Source organism: Nanorana parkeri, unplaced genomic scaffold, assembly GCF_000935625.1.
Source record: "Nanorana parkeri isolate BGI_ZX_2015 unplaced genomic scaffold, ASM93562v1 scaffold586, whole genome shotgun sequence".
NCBI lineage: Eukaryota > Metazoa > Chordata > Amphibia > Anura > Dicroglossidae > Nanorana > Nanorana parkeri.
Genome location: NW_017306854.1, coordinates 664,834 through 678,897, shown reverse-complemented (window position 1 = coordinate 678,897; position 14,064 = coordinate 664,834). Strand labels below are relative to the sequence as shown.

Here is a 14,064-nt window from a genome sequence, read left to right as displayed (position 1 = left end):
TAATATTATGGGAGGAGGGGTGGGGGGGGGGGGGCTGGCTGGTGCTGGATTTATTGGTAGTTATCGATTCTCCATCCAGCTCCCACACATTATGTACATGGCGGGTCTTTCTTTTACTTAATGACTTTTGCAGATATGATGAAGATTTTAATCATGAGCCATGTCAGAGGAATGGACACCGGGCACACTGGGCAGTGATCTCAGGTATGTGTGAACACAACATGATCACAGACTGGCACAGACAGTGACCACAATAACACACCTCCTGGCTACTGACATACATATTGATGTGTATCATGGGTGCTGAATGTAGCAATGTTTTGTCATCTTGCTGGAGTAGTTTTCATCCCTGAGACATTGGTGGAAAGACTATCAGGGTCATGCAAAGGAAATCAAGTGCACCTTTATTGGAAATGTTCATTGTGACTTCTTCTGTGATGTACTACCCTTAAGGCCTCATTCACACGAGAAACTGCCGGCACATACAGCTCCCGGGAAGGACAGGTGCTGTGTGTGATTAGTAGGCAGCCCCCGTTCTTCTCTATGGGACTACGCGGCCGTAAGCCCTACGCTCACCCGCCATGCACGTCCGTACGCGTACGCTGACAGGATGGATCCTGTCTGCGTCCAAGCCGGGACACCTGCACCCGTACGGACCTGCACTTGGGGTGAGCGTAGGGCGGCTTATAGCCACGTAGTCCCATAGAGAAGGACGGGGGCTTCGTACTAATCACACACAGCACCTGTCCTTCCCGGGAGCTGTACGTGCCGGCAGTTTCTCGTGTGAATGAGGCCAAAAGCTGGCCGTACACCTATAGAATATCTGCAGACTTTCTATGGTCAGATGGAAACAGTGCAACAGATTGCTCCATCTACGCTACACTGTGTGGATGGAGGAATCTCCCACTGGACCAAGCTTCAGTATCTTGCTAGTCGGCCCCGCTGGCTGTCAAAATACCTGAACGATCTGATTTGGATGCAGGCATTGTTCAGGTGTTTTGAGAGCCAGCGGGGCCGACTAGCAAGATACTGAAGCTTGTTGCACTTTTTCCATCTGGCCATAGAAAGTCTGCACATAATCTATAGGGGTATGGGCAGCTTTACTCTTCATGTGCTGTGAAATCTTGGTACATTGGCACTTCCACATGGTACAATGGTACCCTCAGTGCTGCAACATTACACTTCACACCCAAGCATGGTAGACAAAGTGCTTGTTCACACCATGTCTTCATTCCCATTGGCAGAGTTCCCTTCAGCCCGTCTCCTCCTTTGCTGCAAGGATAGTGTGTCCCTCGGCGTCCTCATGTATACCATACACTGTATTGGATGTGATGACTCGAGGGTTCCTAGACTGCTGCAGCAGAGGGGAAGAGAGGCTAAAGGGACCCGGGTCTAAGGGCTGGCCGGCAGGCAAAAAGGAGCAGTTAACCCTTGCAGTGCGGGGGTAGCCCCACTGCAAGGTATAATAACATTTCTGCCCAGAGTTCTTCTTTATGCTGCATTTTTCTGCAGGTCATCACACATGTATGGTGTGATCTGGGCACATCACATAAACCAGTTCTATGTGCCCTGTTCCCATCATACGTGTGCAGAAACACGCAGCTCAGCCACATAGCCTGAACAAGCCCTTAATGACAAGCACATTGTAAACATTCATCAGCGAAGTGTTGCTGCAGTTTCCTTGACTGGCTGCTCTGTCATGTGACTTTCCTGTCAGGTGTTCTTCTTGGGATGCAAAGTGGTTCATTTGAGGCGGATGTGGACATCCCGGGACTGTATCATCCAGCACCCGGTTCTCTGGCTCCAAACACAGGTGACATAGACGAAATCTACCTGATCGCAAAACAAGGCAAGAGCCTCCGATATCAGCTGTGGGAATTCAGCTCTGTGAGCCGGAGCAATAGCCAAGTTCTCCAACTGGACCCCACCAGAGCCAGTGATGGCAATGCCTATGTGTTACCAGAAGGGGGCGTACAAGCCGGGCTGTGCGGAAACATTGTTCTTCTCAAGCACAGAGAACCGAAAAACCATAAAACTTGAACAGTCGCTGCTTGACGCTTATTCTGAAAAACCATAAATGATTGTAATAGTTACAGGTATGGAAAGATTCTTGTACAATTTGCAAATAAAACTGTAAAGTTCTCACCCTGGGGCTCTATTGACTGGAAAAAAGGAGCATTCCATTCAGGGCGAAACAAGTAAAAGTATCCCGGTCATAGTTCAATGTCAGATGTCAGGACTTTTGTTCACGTTTTCCATTGACTAGACTCTAAGGCCTGGTTCACATCTGCGTGTTCCTGGGACACGATTTCAATGGGGTCATATCCGCGCAGCAAAAAGGCTCCTGCAGCACGCGATTTGCAGGCCGCGTTTGGGCTTCCATTATAAAGGAATGGCACCTCAATCGCGTTTGTGCGAGATTCCGCAAATGTGCAGCGATCGCACACAAAAAACGTGCAAATCGCCACACATTCTCTGAATGCCCAGGGGTGAACCAGGCCTGATACCCCTTGTGCAGGACGCCTTGTGTCACAGGGAGGCTACAAAAACTGATATATATTTATATTAGGGATACTGAGTATTTGGGCAAGTACTCTTACTTGCCCAAATGCTCCCGATGCCTAGCCCGATACCGGAACTTCCGGTATCAGGAAGCAGGGCAGCAAGTCATTACACGCTGGCCAGCTTCCTGATTGGCCAGGAAGCCGACTCCATGCTCCCTTGTCACCAGGCAGCATGGAGCTGGGACTTCTGGACCATTAAGGAAGCCGGGTTACGAGTCATTACACGGCTCCTGGCTTCCTTAATGGGACTTCCGGTATCAGTATTGGTGAGTACCGGAAAAAAAATATGGGTACTCAATACCAAAAAAACATCCCTAATATATATATATATTATACACACACTGTATATGCTGTGTGAATGGGAATACAAACATATAGGAGACTGCTTTAAATCGGACTACAAATGTAGAAATACACTTTAAGGGGTCCATTTACAAAAGCATTTGCAGAGCCATTTGCTCTGCACATCTCTGTAAAAGTTTGTTCTGTGCTAATAAAACCAAAAATGAACATTCTTAGTATATTTTGTTTTCAGGTGTAATGTAATACCTCATTATGGCCACTAGATGGAGCAGAGGAACATAGGAAATGTGTATCTCTTGTACTCATCTACTCCATCTGGTGGCCATAATGAGGTATTACATTATCCCAGAAAACAAAATATACTAAGAATGTGTATTTTATTATTATTATACAGGGTTTATATAACACTAGTAGTTTGCGCTTTACAATATAAGGAAGACATTACAATCACAATACAAATCGAGAAGGTAAGGAGGGCCCTGCCCCTGAGAGCTTACAATCTTTGGCAGTTACATTTCAGAAAACCGCACTATATATTTGTTTTGTGTTCCCATTGAGACAGCACACCTAAAAATAATTTCAGGTGTTTCTTTGGTGGAGGCCTTTGTGCAGATTGCAGGTGTATTTTTGTGTTACGCAATGTGAATGTGAACATGCAAGAAATATGAAGTAGATGTGTCTGTGAAGGCTCTCATTCATCCAGGTCATGGTATACCTGTAAGAAATAAATCAGGGCAACTGGACTTGCTGTATATATATTTTGCTTGCTGTATTTTTTTTATAAGACGTTTGGCTGGTCATCCGACTAGCTTTCTCAATTCAGAATGACTTGGACAAAAGTTCTCTGGGAATACGAACATAGAAAGCAAGGCCCTGGCCACCTTCAAGGGAATTACACCCAGTCATTGGTTCAGATATGTGGATAACACTTGGGTTAAGATTCACAAACAAACATTACAGGCTTTCACGGACCACATCAACTCAGTGGATCATAACATCAAGTTAACGCAGGAAGATATGCAAAACAACAAACTGGCTTTTTTGGATTGTTTAGTAACAGAAGAAGAGGGAAGGGGCTGGAAATAGAGGTCTACCGAAAACCAACACACAGACCAGTACCTGCTATTTGACTCCCACCACCCTCTATACCACAAACTGGGAGTCATCAGGACTCTACACCGCCGGGCAGAGACAATTCCCACCAGAACAGAGGCCAAGGAAGTCCAACACCTCAGAGGGGCCCATAGAACTTGCGGGTATCCAGACTGGGCTTTTGTCAAAACAGAAAGAAGAAGAGGAAAGAATGGCGAGAGTACCAGTGAGAGTGAAAAGCATGACAAACGCAAGAATTTTGGCATTATATATGTAGCTGGGGTGTCAGAGAAACTCAGAAGGGTTTTTAAAACACATCACATCCCTGTCTGCTCTAAACCCAGCAATACTCTGAGACAACAACTGGTTCACCCAGAAGACCCAACGCCAAAACACAAGATAAACAACATTATGTATACAGTCCAGTGCAGTGAGGAGTGCTCAGAATTGTATGTCGGTGAAACAAAACAGCAGCTACACCAGCGTATGGCATAGCATAGAAGAGCCAAACCCTCTGTTCAGGATTCAGCAGTATACCTACATCTAAAGGAAAAGGGTCACTCCTTTGAAGACAGTCAAGTACACATCCTAGACAGGGAGGAGGACTGGTTTAAAAGAGGCCGTTTATGTTAAAATAGAGAAGACATCTATTGTCTGCCATACAATGCTGTTTTAACACCTGTTAGCTCCAATTATGCAAATTCCATGAACACCTTTCCTCCATGAAGTCTCTGACCCCATGTTGGTTATGATAAGCAGATTATGTGGATTGGAGCAACATTCACCATATTTATTCCCAGAGAATTTTTGGACAGGTCATTCTGAATTGAGAAAGCTGGTCAGATGACCAATGAAAGGTCTTCAAGGAAAATACAGCAAGTCCGGTGGCCTTGACTTATTGTTTACAGATATGAAGTAGATGTTATTGCAGTTTGGGGACGAAAGTGGAACAAATTGACTTTAAAGGTTGCTGGCAATATCCTGTGGGGGTCTTGTAAGCCACAATGATCTCATCTAATGCATGCATTTGCTTTAGACCGGTACACTTCATAAAACCACATAGCAAAAAAAGATTCATAAGACGTAGGGCTTGTAGTGTCCTTTTTGTAGGTCTTGTTTATTATAAAACTGTATATTCCAATTACTTTACAGGAATAGTGTAAAAATAAGTTGGTTTTGTTTTACTAAAAAGGAACAAAATTCTAGCCAACGGTGGGATCAGATTTCATTGTGTCCATCATATGGCTTTCTATAAACCTGCAGAGATCCAGCATTGTTCTAGGTCAGCACCATTTCTAGACACCAAGGGCCACACACAGGCCAGGAGGTTGTATCGTCTGTGCACTGGGGTAACCCTTAAAGGGGAACTATGAGGAGAGCGAGATATACTCATCCCCATAGTCAGAGCGGGTGGAGGGCACTGCAAGTGTCACAGATCGAGAGAGGAGTGATCACAAACCGCTGATCACTGTCAGTTACCACTCCCCTCTCTATTCCTACAGCACTCATTGGAGGGACAGACAAGGGAAGGGGCGGGCACAGCTGGCTCTGTCTCTAGACGGGCAGAGCCAGGTGGCAGGGTGGATCCTGACAATATTAGTGGGATCCTTCCTGGCTGCGGCTCGGCTCTCCTATATACTGAGTTTGTGGTCACAGGAGGAAATAAGTAAATGTTCTCCTGTGACCCAAAGAGAACAAACTAAAGGTTTGGCCTCGGTTCTCTTTTGAGGAAACCTGTGCAGGCTACGGCAGCTGCCCACCTCTCTGAAAATGATAGTTGCCTGGCTGTCATGCTTATCTGATGTCATCATTACTATGACTACTACTACTACTACTTCTAAGCTCCTAACCGATATTACTGGCCGCATGCTTGATGCAGGTCAATGACCTTAGAAATATAAAAAAGAGAGACAGCCGGGCAACTGGAATTTTTAGAAGGAGATCAGCAGTGGCCGTCTTCATGTTTGTTTGTCATTTGCTATGAGCACACAGCTGGACCGTCCTGGGCCACATCAGCAGAACTTCATGTCAATATTCTGGTACTGTATCCCCTTCCAGTGATCATCCACGTTATAGAGACACTGAGAGGCCTTGTTTGTACCGTAATACAGCACTCGCCTCATCCTAAAGCAGAGCCCCCTTTTTGGGGACAGCTGACCATGGGTGGCAGGACAGAAAGAAGTTCTTATCTTGTTCTGGTGTGCTCCATTGGGCTCTCTAGGTATCCAATGATTGGGAACGGTTCTGCTTTTGCTTGTTGCCGTATAGAAAGCGTTGGCACATAGAATTCGGCATCCAAGTCTACATTCTGTGCACATCTAGTGTGCCGTGTCGAGACTTTCCCCCCGGCAACAAGCAAACACTGCACATTTCTCATTAGGCACTTGGATACGTGCAAAGTCTTCCAGGCACAAAGGAGGAAGATCGGCACTAGTGATGAGGAAAGATCCTTCCATCTGCTGCTGACCTAGAACAATCCCGCACTGGGCTCGGGTCAATAAGGCACAAGAGGCTCACACAACATACACAGAGGAAGAATTTGGTTGTAATGTCCAATTTATCAAAGTCTCTAACACAATACATGATGCTCACAACAACCTGATTCTAAGTATCGTTCCTGCGGTGCAGGTTAGGGGATGGAAGAGGAAGTCTCATTGGCTGCCAGAGGTAACGCACTTCATTTCAGACACTTGGATAAATGAGCCTCAAAGTCAGGTGGGAGTGCAGGGTCCCAGATACTTGTAATAGAAACATTCTACCACTAGATGGCAGTGAGAGTGCAGCCTGAGCCAATACTGTCTAAGTCAGGGGGAGGCAACTCCGACTCTCCAGCTGGGCTTTAACTACAAATCCCAACATGCCTCTGGGAGTCATACCTGTAACTGTCAGTCTTGCAATGCCTCATGGGAGTTGTAGTTCCACAACACTTTGAAGGCCAGAGTTGCCCACCCCCGGTCTATGTAATAGCTGTATTGCTGTACTAGACTGATGGCTCAGGAATGTCACTTGCTACTGAAAGGCTGCACTCTCTATATAATAACTAGGGATGCACCGATGCCGTTTTTTCGGTTACGAATACCAATATTTTTTCCGTACTCACCGAGTAGTGGTGCCGTGTGCCCCGATTATCAGGAAGCCAGGCTGCCTTGGAACAAGTGAAGCCGGTTTCCTAGCCAATCAGGAAGCGGGGCAGCATGTCATGACCCGCCTCCCTGTTTCCTGATTGGCTAGGAAGCCGGCTTCACTTGTTCCAAGGCAGCCTGGCTTACTGACCAATCAGGAAGCCGGGAGGTGGGTAATTACGTGCTGCCCGGCTTCCTGATTGGTTAGGCTGCTTGGCAACACGTGAAACAAGCTTCCTAGCCAATCAGGAAGCCGGGTCATAATCCACAGCCTTGCTTCCCGATTGGAAAGGAAGCCGGCTCCATGCTCCCTCAGCACTGCACTGCCAGTCAGAGGGATATTTCCCTTTGAGTGGAAGTTCCAGTATCGGGGGTAAGTATCTGAGCATTTGGGCGAGTATGAGTATTCGCCAATATACTCGGTATTAGCACCGATACCAGTATCCGTATTGGTGCCTCCCTAATATTAACAAAGTATATGGATTGGCTGCACCTATATCAGTAAACTACAGGTAGATCACATTGGCCGGGATAACTCTATTCCTCGCCAGCGCCCACTTGGAATGTACTGTTGGCATAGGCAGATAGGCACCTGTAACCTAATGGTTTTCTCAATGCACCATGGGTCCTATGTAGGAGAGCATCTGGAAGAACAAGCGTCTGTGGTGCCCACAGAGCCAATCACCTTCACCCTTTCATGCAGTAGTAATATGAAACAGAGAATAAGGTTGCTATGGGAACACACAATTATCAGTTCATACAGAGACTTTAGTACATAGGACTCAACACTTTGTGCATAAATAAAAGGGAAGGGGGCACAGGCCTGTATATTGTGCAAAACGGCGCACCAACCCACCGCAACAAATCAAACATCCACTTAGTTTTGCTACACTGCTAAGTGTCTGTTCTGATTGGTTCCTACGGGCTCCTGCACTGCTCTCTGCACTTTTATTATATACAGCCTAAAGTATACACAGAAGTCTGTATTGGCTATGGTCCGAAACCAATCACAGCACAGCAAGTAAAACACCTGACCAATCATGAGCTCATCAATTGCTGAGTCTTCTGCGGTCACAAATGCTGCAAACCTATACACATCTTTGGTCATTTAAAGAAAGGTGGAAAAACAATATTTTCAGTCTAAACCAAATACAAATTATTCTCCGTCTTATTAAAACAGCTTAAAAAAATACGGAATAAAATCAGTTTGTAAAATTGTAAAAAAATATATATTATATACAAAAGATAAAAGAACGGAGAGGTCCACTTCCCTCGGCATTATTCTGTACACAGTTTCCAGTGTTGTAGAGGCTATGAGGCTACAAAAAGCATAAATAAACCTATAATACAATTTACAATACAGAAGTGGGCACGAGCCGGAGAGTTCAGTATCCACAGTTATCTTTCTTTTATGCCAGTATTTCCGTTGCCAATGGGCAGAGTGCTGGTGTCGTTTTGTGCTCACACCAGAGCCGGTCTCCAGTCTGTACAGTTTCGTTATTTCAGTCCTGAACCATCTCAGAGAAAATGTTTATGAGGTTGTCCAGCCCCCACAGGTACCCATCTTCCCGATTACCCTCCAGCCAAGGCACCCGGTGATTTAGTGTCTGCTTGTTCGGTAGCCGAGAGGTTTTCCCAAAGTCGATCATCCAAACCTTGGCCCGTTCTGAGGCATCGTGGACGAAGAGCAGAGAACTCCCGACAACCTGCCCGAGGAAGGAAAGCAGAAATATCAGTCTTTAGAATAAGACTCTCGCTATCTCTCTTTGTATCTTTATTACCTTTCACATACATTCAAATCTACAATATGCTGCGCTTGGTATGTGAAGTGAAGAAATAATTAGCTGTATAGCCTGTATGACAGCTGTGAACCATATATTAGTAAGTGGCCGTGGGCTGTTTACATATGTTCTCTTATATTGTGAGCTTAATAAATAAAATAATTGACTGATTGGAATTAAGCTGGGTGGTATAAGAGAAAAGCCCCCTCCCATTTGGTGTTGTCATATTTGATTGTTTACAGGTGAAACTCGAATAATTAGAATATCGCGCAAAAGTAATTGCAGTAAGTGCTGCAAAAGGGGCCCAAACCAAGTACTGAGTACATATGCATGCTTGTACTTTTCAGAGGTCCGATATTGTTCTATGTACAATCCTTGTTTTATTGATTGCATGTAATAATCTACTTTTTTGAGGTTGTGGATTTGGGGTTCTTGGGGTTTTCATGAGCTTTAAGCCATAATCATCACAATGATGACAAATCACGGCTTGAACTATCTTGCTTTGCATGTAATGAGTCTATCTCATATATTAGTTTCACCTTTTAAGTTGCATTAGTGAAATAAATGAACTTTGCACCATATTCTAATTATTCGAGTTTCACCTGTATATGATCGTATTATTCCAGTGTCAAGCTTATAAGCCATATAGAAGACAAGTTTATACTAGAATTGTCCCAAACTGCCATTTTGTCACCTCCAGAAGATTAGGGGGAACAGCACTTAGTCACATTTGTTGCTATCAGTTATAATATTTTTTTTATTTTCACCAGAGAAGATTTGCACAGTAAGAGTACACACAGATTTTTCGGAAGTAATTTATTTATAGAAGGATTGAATGTATTATTTATTTATTTATTAAGCTCACAATATAAGAGAACATATGTAAACAGCCCACGGTCACTTACTAATATATGGTTCACAGCTGTCATACAGGCTATACAGCTAATTATTTCTTCACTTCACATACCAAGCGCAGCATATTCTAGATTTCACTGAGGTTTTGATTGCACATTGCTGCAGCTGGTAATTATCGACACACGGTTTTCCCTCCCGGCGCAACTTTTTGCTATTTTGATTTCACATACATTGCCATTTCTCAGTAATAAAACCACGCTGTAATGCTTGTGGTCAGCTGTTTTATGGCAACCTTGAGGTTGTATTGGGTTCTACAGAAAGAAGGAGGTGGAGCTGTGAGGACTAAACCACCATTGCGGACAATCACATGCAAAACTTACTTGATGTGACACTAAACTTAGGCGTTAAACCTTAAAAATGGAAACAGGTACCTTAATTATTAACAATAATGTCTCTTATTTGTGTATCACTCGGCTGTAGATCCTCAAATCATCTCTGAATTGGTGCTGACACTGTCCTTCCTTCTGGGGGGTGCCTACGTTTGTCCCCCATGGTCCATGTGTGTGTTGTAAAGTAGTCACCATTCCAAGCTTGCTCCTCCAGAAGGAAGGACAGTGTCAGCACCAATTCAGAGATGATTTGAGGATCTACAGCCGAGTGATACACAAATAAGAGACATTCTTGTTAATAGTTGGGGCACCTGAATGCATTTTTAAGATTTCACTCCGGAGTTAAGGTCAACTTCATAAACATACAACTACAAACGTTTACTAATACAGATCTATAGATGTCAATGCGAGACATTTGTGCCATGTATATGCTGACTTTTCATGACTTTAGAATTAGCTCCCCTTTAACCCTTTTGCTGCTGGACAATTTATTTTACACACAACTGTTTCTGTCGAATGATATTTGTGCAGATCTCTATCACAGTTATATTTTCAGCAACTAATACATTGAATTTGTCCACAAAATGGTAAAAAATTACCCAACGTTATCCACTGGCGACGATTTAAAAACCTTTACAGCTCATCAATTTAGAGTTAAACTTTACTGATGGCGTTGGGTACGTGTATGGGAGTCCTTTAAGAAAATAGGATTTTTGTAGCAGAGCAGTGCAGAAAGCATGATCATGAACACAGAGGAGGGGGGACCTGTGTTTCTCAATGGACACCAAGAGAAGGATTTTACTGTAGGACAAGAAATGTATTTCTTGTCCTTTGAGGGATATTGAAGTTTTAAAACTTCAGGACGTCCCAAACCCGTCCAACTGAGGGGTGGGCAACACAACAAACAAGCATCTGTTTACAGGCCCAAGAAAACAAAAAAACTGGACTGCCTGCAGCTCAAATAGCTGCCTAAAGGACCTCGTACCAAAAGTGGACATCAGATGAGGCCACAAAGTCCACCTGATAGAACTTGGAGAACTTGTGAACAGATGAATTGGCGGCAACCTTACAAATCTGGGAAAGCCTCACAGATCTAGCAGAGTACACCTTGAGGGGAAAGGGTGATTCTAGAGACCATAAGTTTGAACAATGGTCTATCAGAGGCACCTGGAGATGGTGGGATGGGAAGCCGGAGAACCCTTATGGGGTCCATCCAAGATTGCAAAAAGGGAATCAGTCTTCCTAAAGGAATCAGTGGCCAAGAGATCATCCAGGAGGTGGGCAATGGAGGGGCATTTCCTTTTGGTGAACTGGAGCCACACAGAGGGACGGAGGAACAATCTCCATGTTCAGTTCAGACACTCACCTCACCCCTCATCTGTTTTCTAAGGATTACTGGAACAAACAACCTGAGCTGGACATGCTAAGAGGCATGAGACTCTCCTTCTAAAGATACTTTGTCTTGTCTGCCGTCTACTAATCAGGGTACATGAGTGACCCCTTTCAGGTTTTTATTGCTGTCTATGTCCCCTCTAGGGAAGTTCATCCTCTTTATTTCTCCTGTTGGCCACTGCCAATGGGACTGGGAAAGGGAGTGAAATTCTGAGCGGTCACTGGGACATGAATAGAAGGGAAACCCTCCAATGGGGACACATGTTCCAGGGACAGAGGATTCATCATTTCCCTTATTTAGAGAGATCTCCTCTCATTTCCTGTTCTGCCTTGAGACAGGAAGTGACTTTATTATACCTTAGGACCAGAACCAGACAAACGGGGTTTGCTACTACAGAGCTGCCTGCCGGTACAATCAGTGTCTCATATGTAGTGGTGTAGGTGATTACCTCATGCTGCTTGAAAAACTCCGATCTTTCCAGCTCTGTGCGCAGTTCTTTCAATCTTGTCGAATAATTCCTCTGCAAATAAACAGGCCGGGTTCAGACAATGTCCACTGGATGACAATGCAGAGACGACGCAAAGCAGAACAGATGTACTGACAGGGTAAAAGGAGTCCGTCTACTCACCAGGATATTTTTATTGCCGTCTACAAAGTCCTCCATTGCTCTCATCACCTGCTCTCTGTGTTTGGTCTTCTTAAAGTTTGTGTCACAAGTCCCATCAGCTCTCTGCAATCAAAAATATTCACAGGTGACATTTATCCATCTTGTCACTGATTGTATGTCATTATATCATTCTTAGGTGGGACTGATCTATTGTCTGTGGTCCTAGGTGGGACTGATCTATTGTCATGTCATTACATCATTCTTATGTGAGACTGATCTATTGACTGCGGTCCTAGGAGGGACTGATCTATTGTCATGTCATTATTACATTCTTAGGAGGGACTGATCTATTGACTGTGGTCCTAGGAGGGACTGATCTATTGTCATGTCATTATTACATTCTTAGGTGGGACTGATCTATTCACATGTCATTATTACACTCTGGTCCTAGGTGGGACTGATCTATAGTCATGCCATTATTACACTCTAGTCTATTGTCATGTGATTATTACATTCGTAGGTGGGACTGATTTATTGTCATGCCATCATTACCCTCTGGTCCTAGGAGGGACTGATCTATTGTCATGTCATTATTACCCTCTGGTCCTAGGAGGGACTGATCTATTGTCATGTCATTATTACCCTCTGGTCCTAGGAGGGACTGATCTATAGTCATGCCATCATTACACTGTGGTCCTAGGAGGGACTGATGCTTTTTCATGTCACTATCATTATTACACTCTGGTCCTACAAGGGACTAAACCATCCATTATTATGTCACAGTCATTACTATACTCAGGTCCTTGAACGGTTTTTAGAACCTGGTCTGGTCCTAGCAGAGTCTACCCCAGGGGCAGGCAATCTAGGCACACCAGTTGTGGTGAAACAACTAACTCCATCATGGCTCTGCCTCTGGAAGTCAGGCCTGTGGCTGGCAGAGTCTTGTAATGCCTCATGGGATTTGTAGTTTCACAATAGCTGGAGTGCCAAGGTTGCCTGTCCTTGAACTCACTTCACTGTTAATGCATTTTGGTTCCAGAAGGAATTGATCCATGATGTCATTATCATTAATAATCTATGGTCCTGGTGGTGTCCTATTGCATCATACTAACAGTTTCTAGGGAAGTCAGAATAGATATGGCTTCCACGTTCTGTCCTGCTTACCTTGATGCCCTCTATCCTAAAGCCCAGGGTAGCGGTGGAGCTGAGCGTCTCCCGCCACTGCATGTATCTGGGTTTTAGGACAGCCCTCTGCTTGTGCTCCTCTTCTGTCGGTGCGCTAGGGTCTACTGCAATCATCTTTTCATACATGTCCTTCCGGAGCTTGGGCTTCTCCCGGGCCTTGACCAGCTCCTCCTCCAAATACGTTCTAAGATAACAAATACAAACAAAACATCAATTAAAACTGCCCATTTCCTTGACACATCGCAGTGTTCTCTCCATAGCACCCAATCAGACTTTGTCTAATCGATACCTTGCAAAATATTACAACTCTGTTTGATAGCAGATAAGATTTGTGTACAAAGCTATTACCAAAAGCGAAACCACAAGTGTGACATTAGATACCCGCTGATCCCTACTGATTTGTCAGGGGAGAACAAAAGGTCAGCAATCGGCAGCATTGCACAGGGTTTGCCCACAGGTAAAGTGGTGGTGGGAGTAGAGATGAGGGGTAGCTGTAATGCACATACAAGAGCTAAAGATAAATGTTGAGCATGTGTGTGCTTACAGGGCACCATACAAATCGCTCATCAGCTTCTTAAAATTTGCTAAAAAGCTCCAATATGATTAGAATACAGTTACATGCTTCCCCTTCCCCAACCCAGAAGGCCAAAAGAAAGATGTGGCTCTTACAACTGGATTCCCGGTCTGCTGACTTATTCCTCAACTAAGAAGAATCCCCCAATAGAGTGTGACACCGTTATTTTGTAATAGCTGCTGAGCAGAAATGTGAATTC

General features: G+C 44.4%; 2 protein-coding genes across 4 annotated transcripts in view; one reads left to right on the top strand and one right to left on the bottom strand.

Annotated features, from left to right (window-relative positions):
- Positions 1–2,742, top strand: part of CUNH19orf54 (chromosome unknown C19orf54 homolog) — an 8,462-nt gene extending 5,720 nt beyond the window's left edge. For 2 of the 3 annotated variants that reach the window (XM_018562598.1, XM_018562596.1), the window contains exons 5-6: positions 134–204; positions 1,718–2,073. In XM_018562598.1, the coding sequence (XP_018418100.1) occupies positions 134–204; positions 1,718–2,040 (394 nt within the window). In that variant the 3' untranslated portion in view covers positions 2,041–2,073. Of the gene's footprint in view, positions 1–133; positions 205–1,717; positions 2,074–2,731 lie in introns of those variants that run through there. The other variant, XM_018562597.1, reaches the window with a different exon arrangement.
- A 5,746-nt stretch (positions 2,743–8,488) lies between these two features.
- Positions 8,489–14,064, bottom strand: part of ITPKC (inositol-trisphosphate 3-kinase C) — a 49,213-nt gene continuing 43,637 nt past the window's right edge. Inside the window, exons 4-7 of the mRNA XM_018562581.1 lie at positions 13,271–13,475; positions 12,128–12,229; positions 11,948–12,019; positions 8,489–8,787 (exon numbers count right to left, since the gene is read on the bottom strand). Of these exons, the coding sequence (XP_018418083.1) occupies positions 8,584–8,787; positions 11,948–12,019; positions 12,128–12,229; positions 13,271–13,475 (583 nt within the window). The 3' untranslated portion in view covers positions 8,489–8,583. The remainder of the gene's footprint in view (positions 8,788–11,947; positions 12,020–12,127; positions 12,230–13,270; positions 13,476–14,064) is intronic.